Source organism: Durotheca rogersii, assembly GCF_024521655.1.
Source record: "Durotheca rogersii strain YMJ 92031201 chromosome Unknown GGS23scaffold_3, whole genome shotgun sequence".
NCBI classification, from domain to species: Eukaryota; Fungi; Ascomycota; class Sordariomycetes; order Xylariales; family Xylariaceae; genus Durotheca; species Durotheca rogersii.
Window position 1 is genome coordinate 2,315,121 of NW_026251234.1, and position 15,925 is coordinate 2,331,045.

The window sequence follows — 15,925 nt, forward strand, 5'->3', positions numbered from 1 at the left end:
TCTTTTTTTGGCGACTGGCTGTTGACGCCTATGAGTATCAGCCACATGCGTAATGCCTCACGATGTTGTTGGCGCATAACGCAGGGTTCGCTGCCTGGGCCCGGGCTAGGTACCTTGGGTAGTAAGTTAGGCACGTCAGGTACGCGTGGAAACCCCACACCTATAGTAAAGCCCTGAACGCGCGCGCATAATTGGGGGTATAGTTGGGGGCAAGCCGAACCTCGCAGCCAGAGCAAGGTCAGCCTGCCCCTCCACTATTGGTCTGGTCCAGCCGAGACGGAAAAAAAAGAGAGGGAGAGAGAGAGTAAGCAAGAAAAAGAAAAACAACCAGCAAGGCAGGTGCATAGTCGCACATTGCGCGCGCCTTACTCGTTTAAATCCAGCTTCGCTTATTTTCAAATGGAATAACAGGAAAGAAAAAAAAATTCAAGCACGACGAGCATCACGGGCGTCTATCCACCACCACTCATTCAGCGGTCCGTTTGCAACGAGATCACGCACTGACTCATCCTGCTGGACAACTCAACATCTCACTCTCCTCCGCCGCTCTCAGCCTCCCACTCGCGCTCGTTCTGACCGTCGTCGGCCGTCCTCGACTCTGTCTGGTCTGTCACTCTTCCATATCCACCTCGTCAATTCTGTCCTTAAAAGACTCGGCCGTGCCTTGTCTCCTCCTCGGCAGACCCAATTCATCTCAGCTCAGCTCAGCCCCTCCCCTCGACTCTTCCCTTCCGACCCGCTATCGCTGGGATACCCATAGCTTGACGGCATCCTGCGCAGCCGACGGTCGAATTACCCCAGGTGTGATCGACTATCGACCCCCCCCTCCTCTGCGGGTTCCTGAAACCAGCACATCTAATAATAAAAACTGAAGAATCTTGGGGCCTCTCCATCCTCGACTTGACTCGGGGCAGCGAGCAACCAGCAGACCTGCTCTTGTCTCTCCATACTCAGCCACCCCGGCGGACGGGGTTTTGAACTAGGTGCTTATTCCTCACCCTCTCCGGACGTGCACAAACCGCATATCCCGCATACGTACACGCACACGCACGCACACACGCACACACGCATCCATCGTTACGATACCATTACCACCTAGCTCACCTGCTTCCCTCTCTCTCTCTGTGCTCCCTAGACCGTGACCGTGGCCGAGTTGCACAACAGTCGCATTGCTGCACGAGGCGACCTGCGTCAGGACATACGGGCGTTTCTACGACAACAATAACAGCCATCACTGCGCATTTTGTGTTCATCTCTCGAAGACAAAATCCTCTCGGGGAGCCTGGCTGTCATTCCAGACGCTAATAGTGATACCGCCGCACCAATCAAGGGCGTCTCTATCCCCATCGATCTATTATTACTTACTCCTACCACACCATATACGACCATATACAACGGTGCACTGCGTGGTACTGTCTCGTTCTTATCTAGGCAATTCTACAGAAACTCCCGGCCGTCCGCCCCCCCTCTTTGCTCCCATCGGCTCTTGTTGATCCTATTCGTATCCCGACTCTGCCTGCTTACGCGAACACACTGCTATCTGCAACCCCCCAGAGGCGAAGGAGTCTATCAAGATCGAGCCAAAGATCAAAAACACAAGGAAAACAAATATCAACAATAATAGCACTCGACCACTCATAGCGGCAGATACGCAAGTAATCGTGCAGTTACGCCAATCGGCATCCCCTGCTATCCGACAGCGCATCGCGATTTAGACCAGTCAGAGACAATGGTCTCCTTCTCGTGTGAGGTACGCGATGTTCCAATTTCCTCTATAATTAAAAAATAAAAAGAGATGTCCATTCCGATGTGCCTGGCGTCGCGGCCAGGGCTGCCCGTCGTCACGCCCTCTCGACCCCAACCCTCCCTTCCGCAAGTCGTATCTCGACTCGGCGCAACACACGACGCTTCGCGTTGCGCTACCCCTTCAGATTCCTTGCGCCATCCTCTGGTCACCACCCACAATCCACACACCTCTGCTTGGCATTGACCATCCACCATCCTTCACACCCAACGACCGAACCCCTGTTCATATCTGCCCTCCCCTCCCATACCATTGATGCTATTGGATCCCGATGCTCCCCAATTCTCGTCTCCTGATCTCTCTTCACCCCTCTGCCCCTCCAACCAGATAAAACACACGCCCCCTGAAACCCAATGACCTTCGCCCGCGCTCTCTTCTTGCATTTCTTAATCGACGGTCCCCTTCTTCTTGCATCGGACTATGGCCATCTAACCTTCTACCGCTTTCCACCCACAGATATGCGATGATGTTTTAACCAAGAAGAAACTTGACCCACACAGAAATCGTTGTCGCGGCGCTACCTTCACCTGCATTGATTGTATGGTCCACTTCCCCGGAACAGAGTACCGCGCGCATACTGTAGGTCGCCAAAAAAAACCCCCATCTGACCGCCGTGGCAAGTCAAGTCCGTTGATCTAACAACACCCGCGACTTAGAGCTGCATAACAGAAGAGCAAAAATACCAGGGTTCGCTCTATAATCCGAAGAGGAAGAAACCAAACAACCCTGAGCCGCCGGCTAGATCGAACACCATGGCACGCAACGCATACGTCGAGGACGTAACCGAGGAGTACGAGGCCTACAAGTATCAGATTCATGACTCGGACGACCACGACCAGGAGGCCGCTCATCTGCCACCGGAAGCGCCCACTCCTCCGCCCGCTGTCGACGATGTGAATGTCAATGTTTTCGACTTCTTGGTGGATCAGACACCGGCCGCATCTACCGTCGACGTGCAACAGTACTTCAGTCCGGTGCCGCCACCTAGTGGCGGTCGGCGGCTTATTCGATTCGACCAGGATGAGGATGCTGGTGACGATTACGTGGACCCGACTGGGTATATGGTGGACAATGGGGCCATGGCCCACGATCCCGCTCCTCTTCCCGCTGCCGGATTCAAGACACCGGCCCCCAAAAGTCAGCGAAGAAGTACCGACGATACCGATCGCCAAGTAAAGAAGGATAAGAAGCGTAAGCGACTACACATCTCGACACCCGGAACGCTAAACATTGAGGCGACACCCGGAGATCAAGTGATGACTGATGCGCCGGCTGTCCTGCATTCGGGCTTGACCGGTGGCCTCAACCGTCTCATGCGCCCGCCTCAGTTCCCTCCGTCCCCTGATTATTCGGGAGGCGACGCTCGAGAGAACTCGCCCGTGAGCCCCATTAAGAAGACAAAACATACCAAAGCACCGAAGCCTAGGGAATCAGACACTTCCCTGAGCGGCGGCCTAAAGGCTTTCCTGTCGGGCGCATCGAAGTCCAAGGTCTCCAAGAAGCGAAGGCATTCGTCGGATAAGGAGAAGAAAGAAAAGAAGAGCCGGCATCACCATCGGTCCAGCTCCGAGAAGGCACCAAAACTGATAGAGTATCGAGCGAAATCCGGCGACGAGAAGGATGGAGAATCCGGCCAGATGATCCTTTACCGGCCTCGGTCCGATCTCTTCCTGAGTCTCTGCAACAAAGGACCGGAGAGTGAACGCGGTTGCAGTGTCAACAAGGCTCTGAAGAAATACCATCGGGAGCGATCCTCTTCCGGTACTAGCTTGGGTAAGGTAACGGAGGAGAAGGAGTTATGGCGATCACTGCGGATGCGTCGTAACGACCGGGGAGAGATCGTCTTATTCTCTATCGATGTGGACGCCGACGCCTAATACCCGAGGCACACGAAAAAAAAAAAACAAAAAAAGAAACACACAAACACATCGAAGGAAAGCATCGAAGCGTCTCGAGCCGTTGGAATGGGATCAAGTCCTGGAGCCAATCAAGTGTAGTAAAAGGGATGGCGTTCGTGATAACGGGTTGCATTCGGGAACATGATACCTCAGGCGTGGGACGCGGGAAGGGACGGACAGAAAGACAGGTAAAAAAGAAACATGGATATCTGATCTGTTGGTGGTAGGGGCGTGAGGCGGGACACACTTTGACTTTTCTTCCGTTCACTACCTCATCTCTCTCTCTTTTGTTTCCCCCCTAATATTTTGCTGCTTCTGAGCTGGACTTGGAGCTTCATAGAGCAGCGAAGTGTTTCCAATAGTGTCTTGTCTTTTCGGCTGGTCGGATATGGTTGGGGTTTCTGTTGTCGGCCGTGTCGGTTACGCGCTCACGCACTTACCGCACTCGTCTAGCTAACCCGCCTTGTGTACGCTTTTTAGATGTGTATCATTCCCGAACGCTATGTCTTGTTTATCTGTATGCTTAGGAAAGGTTGGGGGGATATGGGGGGCTCGAGGGCGGGTAATGGGCTTCCTTGCTAATATGTTTCCTTGGCTGACGGAACATGAATTGTATCTAGGATGATGGGATCTAGATAATTTAGCTGGAACAAGATGAATTACTTCGGTGAAATCCTCATCAACCCCCCCCCCCCCCCGCCCAACGCCGTGATGCTATATGTCATTCTATCTTCGTTAGGTACATACACAGTTCTACAATATCCGACTATCTTATAGGAAGTCGTGACTCCTTTCACGCCTTCCCTTCCACGAGCTTTCTAATGATGTATGGATAGTAGCACACTAATCTCATCCGCAACTTCTGCCATCCTCCTATATCAATAGCAGCATACCAAAACAGCATCCTACGACCCAGTCAGCGTCCCAAGCGACATCCTCTCCTCTCCCCACATCTACTCCTCGTCATGAGACAGCAGTCGGGGCGCCACTCTACCGCACGGCCCGTAGCGGGAGGACGTGTTGGACGAGGGCGCCTCGACGACATAGGGGGCATTCGGGCTTCTCGCGGACCCAGTCGGCGATGCAGGTCCAGCAGAAGACGTGGCCGCAGGGGGTGGCCGCGGGGTCGCGGAGGTCCTCGAGGCAGAGGGTGCAGCGGCGCTGCTGGGCGCCGTGGATCCAGCGCAGCGCCTCGGCGTCGGCGAGGTCGTAGCGCGCGCGGCTGCGGCCGGCGCCGCCCGAGCCCATGGGGGGCGGCGGCAAGGGCGGGGTGTGGGTGAGCTGGGGCAGGCTGAGGCGGGCCGAGGCGGAGCCGGGGGCGGAGGAGGGAGCGAGGAGGAGGGTGTTGGAGGCGTCGTCGAGCGGGAGCTGGACGACGCTGCCGGCGCGGCTGCGGCCGGCGGCGGTGGGCGAGGGCGGGACGGACAGGGAGGAGGAGGAGAAGGAGGCGAGCGTCGAGCGCACGTGGAGGTAGCCCTGGACGGCCATCTGGACGACGAGCAGGAGGCCGAGCAGCTCGTAGCCGGCGCGGTCGGCGGCCGGGTGGGCGGCGTCGGCGGCGGCGGCGTCGGGCCGGCTGGCGAAGACGTAGCGCAGGCCGGTGAGCCGCTTCGCGAGCTCGTAGTAGGAGCCGGTGAAGTAGAAGAGCGCGAGCCCGGCCGCGTGCACGTGCGCCTCGGACGTGAGCGAGGCCAGGTTCGCCAGCAGGTACGACTGCACGCGGTACGACCAGGTCGAGGTCGACGCGCGGGCGACGCGCCACGAGGGCTGGCACTTGAGCGTGGACGACGACGACGTCGGCGACGCCGCCGCGTCGGCGTCCCCGTCGTCGGGCTCGGCCTGGCCCGCCGGCGAGAGCCCCAGGTTCCGCTGCAGGCGCGCGCGTATGCGGGCCCGGATGCGGGGCAGGAGGCGCGCGAGCCCGTAGGGCACGAGGATGCTGCCGGCGATGTAGGCGGCGCGGCGGCGGAGCGAGGGCAGCGGGGTGGCGACGCCGGCCGGGCCGTCGCCGTCGCGGTCGTCGCGGCCGCGGCGCGGCGCGCGGTGCGCCTCCACCTGCACCAGGTCGCAGTACTCCTCGCCGAGCGTGCGGTTCCCCGGCAGCGTCGTCAGGCACAGGTACAGCAGGTCGGCGAGGCTGCGCGACTCGGCGGCCCAGGCGTGCGCCGACCGCGCCCCGAGCAGCCGCCGGTGCAGGTCCGACAGCTGGCTCGTCAGGAGCCCCTGGAAATAGGCGTCCTTCTGGTGCGCGCGGATCACGTCCGGCGCGAAGGCGTACGGGTACGGCGAGGATGTCGGGGCGGTTGACGGCGCGTCCGAGGCGGATGGAGCGAGGGAGGAGGAGGCAACGGGGGAGGGGAGGGGCGCGGGACTGTCGGACGACGCCATGGTTGCGGTCGAGGCGAAGCAGACGGATCGGCAGACGGGTAGGTTAAGGCGTGGGCAGTTAGCTAGGTCGGTGGTTGGTCGTGTTGCTCGAAGCCGGAATGGCACGCCAGAACTCGGCTGGCTTTACATGTCCATAGTATCGAGATTTATTGTTTCGTTTCTGGATATTTGATTGCCGAGACAGAATCGTATGCAGAACTCACGCGCGATGGAGTACCGGAGTCGTGATCTCGGTTGTTGAAGACGAGAGCAAGGACCAAAATATACGAGGGTCAGAAGTTCCCGCCCATTTCTAGCTTGGACCTCGGCGACCGGGCTGGCAGTTGCCATTAGCGGTTAGATGAATGCGCCCCACCCCAGCTCTGCCGGCCTGCCAATGAGGGCCAGGGGATGTCGGCTGCCCAGGGGGTGGTGCCAGCTGGTGGTTACAGTATTGTTCCCTCTGCAGTGTCCGTGACCGGGGTGACGTCGTTGGTGTGCCAAATACACAAAATCTGTTAGTCCACTACGCGATTCAGTGGAATAATATCCTTGGCTGCGATATTGCACTTGTATGGCATAGAGTGTAGTATCTGTCTATGCGGTGCTGCGTATCACGTATAATCTGGCATGTACGCAACCCCTGTTCCAACTCGTGAATTGTTCTATCCCGACAATCCTCACCATAACTTGCACCTGCAACAATTTGCAACGCGCACCATCCAGCTCCCTCCTTCTATCCCACTCCGTCTGTCGCTCGATGAAAGAGTAGTTACACATGCCATTCCCGGCTGCCCACCCACAACCCAATTCGCAACCAAGATTCCGCCGCTCGTCGGCTTCACTCGTCAAGACGGAGTTCTCGATGCCTATCCCGGGCCCCCTACTAGACCATGGACGGTGACCCAGCTGTTGAGCCGGAGCTCGACTCCCTCAGCTTGGCTTTTCCTCTGCCGTACCGCGTCGCCCTCATCGTCGTGCTAGGTATGTAGTCTATCCTTCGCCCATATCGGTGACCGTGTATGTATATATGGAGTTTGAAATTCTGACCAACTTCTACTTCTGCAACAGCCGTCTGGGCCTGGGGCGTCAACCTTCACTACCTCGACTTCATCGGCATCGACGTGCCCGCGCTGATTCGGTACCCCGGCCGGCCCTCGGCGCACCATCCGTCGCACCACCTGTCAACCTACCGCCTCGCCACCGCCCTCTCGGCCCTGTTCGCCTTCTCCCTGCTCGTCTTCTGGGCCTTCACGCACGGCGACTCGGGGCGCGTGCTTGCTTGGGGCTGGCTGCCGATCGCGTACCTGCTCGCGCTGCCCGTGCTGCTCTTCCTCGCGCCCTTCTTCCTCCGCCGCTTCTCGCACTCGGGGCGGTCGCGCCTCCGCTCGATGCTCCGCCGCATCGCCGTCGGCGGCCTCGCGGAGACCAAGGACGGCAAGTTCGGCGACATCCTCCTCGCCGACGTGCTCACGAGCTACGCCAAGGTCCTCGCCGACTTCTTCGTCGCGCTCTGCATGTTCTTCCGCCCCGACGGCCGCTCCGCCTCCGCCCGCCCCGACCGCGCCTGCGGCGGCTCCCTCGCCGTACCCTGCGTCCTCGCCCTGCCCTACCTCATCCGCTTCCGCCAGTGCCTCATCGAGTACGTCCGCGTGCGTCGCGGCCGCTCCGGCGACGCGTCGCCCTCTTCCTCCGGCTGGGGCGGCCAGCACCTCGCCAACGCGCTCAAGTACGCGACCGCCTTCCCCGTCGTCATCTTCAGCGCGCTACAGCAGCGGAGCGCCGCCACCGCCGACCCATCCCTGTCGCCGCCCGTAGTTGCCAGCGGCTACTACCGCGCCTGGGTGGTTGCTTGCCTCGTCAATTCTCTCTACAGCTTCTACTGGGATGTGGCCAAGGACTGGGACCTGATGCTATTCGAGGACGTCGCTGCGGCGGCGCGCGAAGGCCCGGCCCGAGCGATGGCTGGGGCAGAGAAGCCGTTTGGTCTACGCCGGCGCCTACACGTCGGGCCGGCGGGGCTATACTACGTCGTGATCGCGATGGACCTGGCGCTGCGGTGCACGTGGAGCCTGAAGTTGAGCCCGCACCTCGGGCGCTTGGCAGACTGGGAAGGGTCCATCTTCGTGATCCAGGTCCTCGAGGTATTCCGCCGCTGGGTCTGGATCTTCTTCCGCGTCGAGACCGAGTGGATCCGCAGCACGTCTCCGGGCGCTGGCGGGGGAGGAACGGGCGCGCTCGAGGCTGGGGGTGCCGGCGGCGACATCATGCTACCCGACTTCCAGTACGACAACTACAGTAATCATAATAGTAATTATAATGCCCCGGCCCCGGGGTATCATGACGACGCTTAGGAGGCAGGAGGCAGGGGGTGCCTACCTCCTAGAGTCCTCCTCGTCCCCCCTTTCCCCCCCCGTCCTCCACATCCGCCCCGTCCCCTCCCGTCCTCCACGTCCTCCACTGAAGATAGCAGGAGTTAGGAGGCATATGAAAGAGAGAATTGGCAGGTAGCCAACCGGGGGTTTTTTTTCTCGGTGTGTAGCCTAAGGGCAAGGGCATGGGCTCAGATAGAATCACGACAACGGGGGATGGAGGATCAAAAGGGTGGGGGGGATCATAAATGCGATAGACTCGGGCGCATTCACGGACACAAAACAAAACAGCAACACGATCTCGGCAACATAGTCCGATGTCGTTGATTCGCATTACGGGTATTTCTTCTTCTCATGCTCACTTCTTCCCTTCCTTTCCACATCCATTCCTTTCCTTTCCTCCCCTAGACTCCACACCTATTGCTGTGCGCGCGTATATTGTGTGCGTTTGAGCGCACGTGAGCGCAACACGGTTATATACTTATATCGTACACACGTGTATGTACATACGTACGGATACGTACGGGGAACAGCGCGAGGAAGACAAACCGAGAGAGGCAGGGGGGCTTATTGTTATGTATAGAGGGACGCGTCACGTAGCGACGGTTATAGACATTATCACCTAGGGGCCGCCGCATGAAGAAGGCTCAGGGATAGCGCTGGGTAGATGGCGGGCTTGTCTATCATGCAAGCTCCTGTCTGTCCATGCGTCTCCGGGTGCATGTGGGGGAATTGATTCTGTATCATCCCATTGGGGTCTTTCCTTACGTAGGATTCTAGAATTGCACGTGTCCGTCTCGGGGGTATTGGCTACCAGACATATGATCACTCATCGAGTTTCCTATTCCCATTCCTCGAAAAAGGGGTATGATTAGGTATATAGACGTGTGTAGTAGTATACGGTCCCGGTGTAAGCGCTGCGCGCGTCGACGCACCGCATAGACACCAGCTAGGACTGGTCCTCTCTCTAAATGTATAATTCGGACTTGTTGATTTCGCCTGGTCTATGAAGTCGCCATCCCGTGGGTATCCAATGCCCCCGCCCCCCGCCTTTTCCCGATGTGATTGAATATGAAGACAAGGTGTGGTGACGATGACGACGATGACGGTGGTGGTGGGTATTATATATATATGTATGTATGTACATGGTACGTGTACGCCGTCGGCATGAAACAAGACGCAAACGCCCCGCGAGGCGGCGCCGATGCTGTTATGCTCTTCTATTTCCCTAATTTGGGTTTGAGGTTCTGGCTCAACTCGTGGCTCCAGCTACCCAACGCCGGCGTCGCGCGCCGTAGGCAGTAGAGGCGATAATACGCGGAAGACGGCCAGAGAGCGCTGACCGCCGTGTAGCCGATCGGCGGCCGTTCAAACATGGCGCTAGAGCCAAGAGAACCACGGCCGCTTCACGGTGGTAGGCTGCTTGAGCTTATTCAAGCAGTAGGGCGGGAAATTCAACGTCGTCCGACCGTCACATTCGCAGCGGCATCCGACTCCGTGATCCATCTCCGGCGCCCAAGCACCGCTTCCCAGCAACGGGGAATCGGGGAGCTGGCCCCCTGGCGCGTTGGCTGGACATTGGTATAGGAGGGCGTGTCGGTATCCGAAGTCCTCGAAATGGTGGACCTTCCGGGGGTCCAGAAGCATCGCCACAGCGAGCGAGTGCACCGCTGCGTCACCCCACTATAAGAATGTTCGTTAGCTGCTGACTCGGATAGGAACATCGTTTTACGACGCCAAGGCTTACCCGTTCAAAGTAGAAACCGCCCTTCTTGTCTAGGTAATCGAACAAGTCCTGGTACGCTCTGGTCCGGAAGAAATCCATATCGGCAATCTCGAAGTTGCTCCAATAGTGGCATAGGCTCCATTCGTCGCCGTAGGCGTCGCGGTGAGGTAGCCAGCTGAGAAATCGTCGGAAGGGGAACGGCACCCACGAGGCCGAGATCGTAGCCTTCCATAGGTTTGTCGAGGGTATGCCCATCATCTCCTTCCAGTCGGAGACGGAGCGGAACAGGCCGGGACACGACTTTCCCACCTCCCATAGCGCGATCGTAAACCCGTACACCTTCTTGTGCCGCGCCATCTGCACAAAGGGGTCGTATGTGATGGCGCAGGTAAAATCTACGTCAGGTTCTAACCGCCAGTACCACTTGTATTTTTTCAGGACGTCGAGCTGGTAGAATTTGCTGTCACGTATGTTAGTCTGATCTGTCCACGAGGTGCGGCGGCCGCTAAAGCTGCCGCTGCCTTCTGAGCCGCGACGGCACAACCCGGTCAACCTACCCCGAATAAAAACGGCACATGTGATGGTATCCCTCCTCCCCGGCATGGGGGATCCCTCTCTGGCCCTGGTCTCTGATATTCTCCTTCGCCGCCGCCACGTCGACGCCTTCGGGAAAGGTCCATTGCTGCTTCGGTATGACCTCGAAGGTGGCGAGTCCTCGAGACGTCTCGTTGAGGACCTCGATGAACCTCGGATCCCAGGGATCGTCGTTTAGAAAGATGATGGGGTAGTTGAACCACTTGTTGAAATGCTTCTCGATGGAGGTGATGGTCTTGTTGGCTTTTGTGAGCTCGTGGTTTCGCGCAAGCATAACCAGGGCGGCATTCTCGCGCTTCGCAGCGACGTCGGGCTCTTGGCACGTGGTGAAGAAGGGAGTGTCGAGTTCGCTGGCGGGTCGGGGCACCGCGTACCGCCACGCGTGCAGAACGGCTTCGAGGATAAAGGGGGAGGCGACGGAGAGCAGGAGCCAGACCGGCAGCCGTCGCGCGGGCCGTATTATCCGTCGCAACATGATATTAGGGGGAGGGGGAGGGAGAGGGAGGGAGGGGGGAGTGTGCCAGTCCTCGTGCCCTCTTCAAAACATGATAGAAGGGTATCTCGCGTGTTGTGTTCGGGCGAACTGCACAGAGAGTCGGGAAGATGAAGGGTATCGATAACCGGCACGCGAGTGATTGGCCTACGCGAAACAGGGAATTTCGGAAAGGCAGGACAGGGGGAGGAATGGGCAAGAAGGAGCACGAGAACATAAGACTCTGCCGACGAGACAGAGCGCTGGCCAAAAAAAGAACGAGGCAGCAAAGGAATGGACGGGGAGCGAAGAGGGTGAGAAGTGTGCCGGGCCCTCAGCTTGGCTATGTGTTTTGTCCCCGAGAGATCGCCAGGCTACAGGAGAGAAGAGGACGGGGAGGCGACGCTGGCAGGCGGTTTCGATGTTGCGAGGCAATTGGTCGAGGGCTGAGCCGCACGGAACGGGGGTGCAACGCGACACGTGGGGATTGGAGTCAAAGGAATACCAGAATCTCTCATCTTACTGATCCATGATCCCAGCCTGGACAGGACTTTTGAAGCGTAAACTGTCGGTGAGGAAGTGTCGGACTGGGGAGAAGGCCTGGGGGGGGAGAGAAAGAGAGCGAAGTGGAGAGGGTAAGGCACGTGCTTGCTTTTGTTCCGTTGGTACCTCTTCTGTTTCCGTCTCTTGATGGAGGGATGCGCGCCGACGACTTTGATGCTGGTTCTCGTCTGGATGGTCTTGTAGACGTCACGACGTATTCGCGATGTACGGGGGTAGTATTCTGGGTTAGGTGGATTTGCGGACGAGAGGTGGTCGATGTTTTCGTCTCGAGAGTGGTTTTTGAGAGGGTGCCATCTGCCCTTCCGACTACAACTACCTCCGCTATAGGTAATGATTATGTACCTACCACGCAAGTGTTGGTGACACTTGTAGCGGAGTATATGAGCACGCCCTGTGGTCTTTTTCTTCGATCATCTTGCGTAACTACCTAGTGTTCATATTCCTCTATTTGGCACCTCGGCCCTATGGACGTCGACGGGAGAGTTTCAGCCAGAGGCTCGGCTCGGTTTCGTCGGTAGGTTACGGATATGCAGTATTGAAGGGGATTAACCTGGCCATGCTGTCAGCGTCCCGGGACGAAGGGAGGTAGTTTACGTTGCGTTGTGTTGCGTTGCGTCGTGCTGTGACGCAATGGAACATACCGCACCGCCCTCTCAACCCTGCCCTGTTTACCCTCTGCCCGCGTTACTTACGTCAACAGGTCAGAGAGAAACAACCCGGATCCTGCTGGGCACGGCTGCAGCCACGTAGAGGATGTGTGTATCATGCATACATGATGGATGTGGGCATCTACTTTAAACATCGACAAGGCTGACCACCCTCCCTGCCTCCCACTACCGAACCAAGCGTTGTGGTTGCGATGGTAATCCAACAAAGTGTATATTGAGTACCTAACCTGCCTCCTACCCGTGGGTGGGATTACCGGCTTATGCGGATCCGTCGGCTGCGCGCATACGATATATTTACCTCAACTGCCCGTCTACTCGTGTAGATACCGAGTTAGAGAGGTTCCTAAACGGAACACAGCCAGATTTTATGAGTAGTTGCCCACCATGTCCCTACTCGTATGTACGCATACCTGCCGGCAACATGCTTCTCCCACACCATGTCAGACTCGCAAATGGGGCACATCCTTCGACGTGGGATGCGGGATCTGCGGCCTGCACATCCCTCCTGTCCAGATCCCTCCTAAGCGTCTCAGAGCACTGTGGTAGCTGCTGTGAGACATAATTGAAAATCCTGCTAAGATAGGACGAGGCGTACACATTGTAGGTATGCCTCGAGAGGGACCCGGGGATATCGCACGATTTCGGAGAGCAAGTTGCGTTTGCATCAAGACCAAGGGTGAGAGTGCCGTTGCAGATTGAATCTCAGTTAGTCTTGCGAAGGAGGACAGGAAAACCCACAGCTAAAATGGTTGGATAACTTGTCCGGACTGGCTCGCAGGTGCCAACGCGCGGGGGCCACCTGGACTGCTCAGGCGGAAGTATGCACAAAAGTACCTCCCATCCCAACAACTCGCCCGCCTCACGCAATAGTTACACCCCGCCATGCTGACCAAACCTCTCTCCGTTGCTCTCTCGCCCAGGTTGGCTAAAAGACAAGGTAACACTCTATCCCATCTTCCCCCCTCGCTCCCAGGCCATCACCCTCCTACTCACCCTCCCGAGTATACCCCGCTGCAGATTATCTAAAACACTAGCGGATAGGCGAGTCGAAGATACAAGACAGCAGCAGGTAGGTATGGAGTACGTCAACCAGCGTGTGGCCCAAGAGGCCGCAAAGGCTCCCACAGTCTAGTGAGTTCCCCCTACCCGCCTCCGCTACCAATGGGCGTATCCCCTATCCATCCTCGTGGCCTCGGAACGTCCGGCTAATGAACTGCTACCTCGCCAACTACCAGCGTCGGCCTCGCTACGCCGCTCAATGCGATCCTGCTCGTCATCACACTATACACGACGTACCTCCTGTACAAGCCGACACCCCCGGCCTCGTTGCCGCGCGAGCCACCCGCCATCGTCTTCCGCACCTTCACGCCGCGCACGCTACTCCCGTACAATGGGCTCAACGGGATGCCCGTGTACCTGGCCGTGCGGGGCCGCGTCTTTGACGTGACGAGCGGTCGCAACTTCTACGGCCCCGGAGGGCCCTACGAGAACTTCGCTGGCCGCGATGCCTCCCGCGGCCTCGCCTGCCAGAGCTTCGACGAGGAGATGCTCACAAAGGACCTCGACGGGCCCCTCGACAAGCTCGACGGCCTCGGCCACGAAGAGATGGACAATCTCCAGGGCTGGGAGGAGAGGTTTGAGAGCAAGTACCTCGTGGTCGGGAGGCTGGTCGCCCAGGCTGATGCCTGAAGGGAAAGGCAGGTTGACGGACGGGCAGGAAGAGATTGACGACCACGCAGAGCCCTCTTGCGGGATATATATGCTAGGGACAACACCTACGAAACTATCAGATGAGAAGCGTTCTAGCCACGTCATTATGGAAGGTACTGTTGTCAATCTGAAAGGTTTGGCGTCGATGTGACTTATTAAGCGTAGCGACCTACCACGACGGGATCGGATTTCCGGGCTTAGAACCCATTCTCTCCCTTATTTCGCGCGTATACATATGTATACATGTATGGAGGTCATGCCGGTGACGTATAACTATTACACTCCTTTAGCATATCTAAGCCCAGTAGGCACGCAAGGCTATCTCCATCGTCACAGGGCATACGGATCGTAGGGCAGTGGAATCTCTGGGCGTAGAGTAATAGGATGCTCGTCAGTCCGGTTTTCGAATCGACTCTAGCCCCAACCCCCCCAAAAATACCCCTCCACTGGCGACGCCTGAACTAGGCCAAGGTGCTCTCACATGGCGTCCTTCCCACTCTTGCCCATCTATGGGACCGCGTCGATCGCGGAGCTACTCAGCCAACCGCCATAGGACTTCTAACAAGAGAACGGACGACGAAAGGTGGAAGGGCGAGCTCGTAAGAGAAATGTAGGATGCTAACTGCCTATAGGCGCGTACCTCTTCCTTACTGTCCCGGGTTCCGAGGGAAGAACGGAGAATCAACAGGGCAACGAGAAGCGGCATTTAGCAATTCCTAGGCTGACATTTCCAGTCGCCTTCCAGAAAGTTTCCGAAGAGTGATCCTGATACCAACATAAGATACGACAGTCTCAAGGTTATAATACCTAGTGGCTAACTGCAAAGTCAGACCGCCGGACTTCTGGGTTTGAAGAGAGAGTCTATGATCCCTAGAGTCTCTGCTTTCTGGCGGCAAGCTATCTATGAAGCCACTTGTGCCGAAACTCTTCCCAGGGATGGCTTCCGGTGCATTCCTAGGTTGTATACGATGCTAGACAGTATTAGTGTAAGTCGAGACTGGATGTCTCATATGTTCTGTTGGCGGAACGACTGATTACTTGGGACGAGTCGAACAAATTTTGCTACGAGGTGCTCCCAACCCCCCTCAAGCAACGTGAGCGACAGAGCAACAAGGCTATGCAGGTTTGTCAATATTGAACTCCGAGGCTGTTGCACCCTTGTTCATACATGGCTCATCGGCTTCGATTGGGAACCCCGCTTACAATCTATTCATGTCCCCGGTTGCCTTGACTCTCCCTCTCCATACTATACGAAGGGAACCGGTAGATCAAGATTGCCCCTGTCTACCGGCGCCTATGACAGTCTCTCGGGTACGCCGGACCAGCTTGGATGCAGGTCTATCACTGGTTACTAAGGGGTAATAGCACGGGGGAGCAATATGACAGTCGCCATAATTGCCACCATCTTAGCATTCCGCGGTTATCCTAGACGGTAAACCTAGCTCTGATGCCGAGTTCGATAACAGTAGAAATGTATAGACTAGGAACGGGGCTCTCCCGGTGGCATATTGCTTCCAATTAATATTATGCGATTAATGATGGTTACCTCTGTATGCAGTTGGTCGAGTTGAAGGAGACAACCGGAATTGAGTGTATGTTACTACACATTTTCATACCTGATCTGTCAGTTTCCGTCGCGGTTAGATACTTCAGCCTTCACCACTAACACGTAGACAACCTGCACCAACACACGGCCGTACCCTCGTCTCCAAGGGAGCAAGGGCTAGAAATATACTGACTCCTTAATTTA

The 15,925-nt window shown here is 57.2% G+C and overlaps 5 protein-coding genes across 5 annotated transcripts; 3 read left to right on the top strand and 2 right to left on the bottom strand.

Annotated features, from left to right (window-relative positions):
* The first annotated feature begins 1,045 nt into the window (after window positions 1-1,045).
* On the top strand, window positions 1,046-4,375 carry GGS23DRAFT_552990 (uncharacterized protein). Its single transcript, XM_051515443.1, has 3 exons — window positions 1,046-1,750; window positions 2,261-2,383; window positions 2,461-4,375. The coding sequence occupies exons 1-3, from the start codon at window positions 1,730-1,732 to the stop codon at window positions 3,679-3,681; spliced, it is 1,365 nt and encodes a 454-aa protein (XP_051375690.1). The 5' UTR covers window positions 1,046-1,729; the 3' UTR covers window positions 3,682-4,375.
* A 27-nt stretch (window positions 4,376-4,402) lies between these two features.
* GGS23DRAFT_615628 (Pex12 amino terminal region-domain-containing protein) lies at window positions 4,403-6,373 on the bottom strand. Its single transcript, XM_051520725.1, has one exon. The coding sequence runs from the start codon at window positions 6,088-6,090 to the stop codon at window positions 4,693-4,695; it is 1,398 nt and encodes a 465-aa protein (XP_051375691.1). The 5' UTR covers window positions 6,091-6,373; the 3' UTR covers window positions 4,403-4,692.
* A 224-nt stretch (window positions 6,374-6,597) lies between these two features.
* GGS23DRAFT_299245 (EXS-domain-containing protein) lies at window positions 6,598-8,669 on the top strand. Its single transcript, XM_051512709.1, has 2 exons — window positions 6,598-7,053; window positions 7,141-8,669. Exons 1-2 carry the CDS (start codon window positions 6,963-6,965, stop codon window positions 8,421-8,423), a joined length of 1,374 nt encoding a protein of 457 aa, XP_051375692.1. The 5' UTR covers window positions 6,598-6,962; the 3' UTR covers window positions 8,424-8,669.
* A 1,114-nt stretch (window positions 8,670-9,783) lies between these two features.
* On the bottom strand, window positions 9,784-11,583 carry GGS23DRAFT_299410 (glycosyltransferase family 15 protein). Its single transcript, XM_051512711.1, has 3 exons — window positions 10,725-11,583; window positions 10,189-10,627; window positions 9,784-10,124 (listed from the first exon to the last, which is right to left on the bottom strand). The coding sequence occupies exons 1-3, from the start codon at window positions 11,234-11,236 to the stop codon at window positions 9,822-9,824; spliced, it is 1,254 nt and encodes a 417-aa protein (XP_051375693.1). The 5' UTR covers window positions 11,237-11,583; the 3' UTR covers window positions 9,784-9,821.
* Window positions 11,584-13,502: 1,919 nt separating this feature from the next.
* Window positions 13,503-14,431, top strand: GGS23DRAFT_299321 (cytochrome b5). The gene is made up of 2 exons (XM_051512710.1): window positions 13,503-13,596; window positions 13,701-14,431. The coding sequence occupies exons 1-2, from the start codon at window positions 13,541-13,543 to the stop codon at window positions 14,152-14,154; spliced, it is 510 nt and encodes a 169-aa protein (XP_051375694.1). The 5' UTR covers window positions 13,503-13,540; the 3' UTR covers window positions 14,155-14,431.
* The last annotated feature ends 1,494 nt before the right edge of the window (window positions 14,432-15,925 follow it).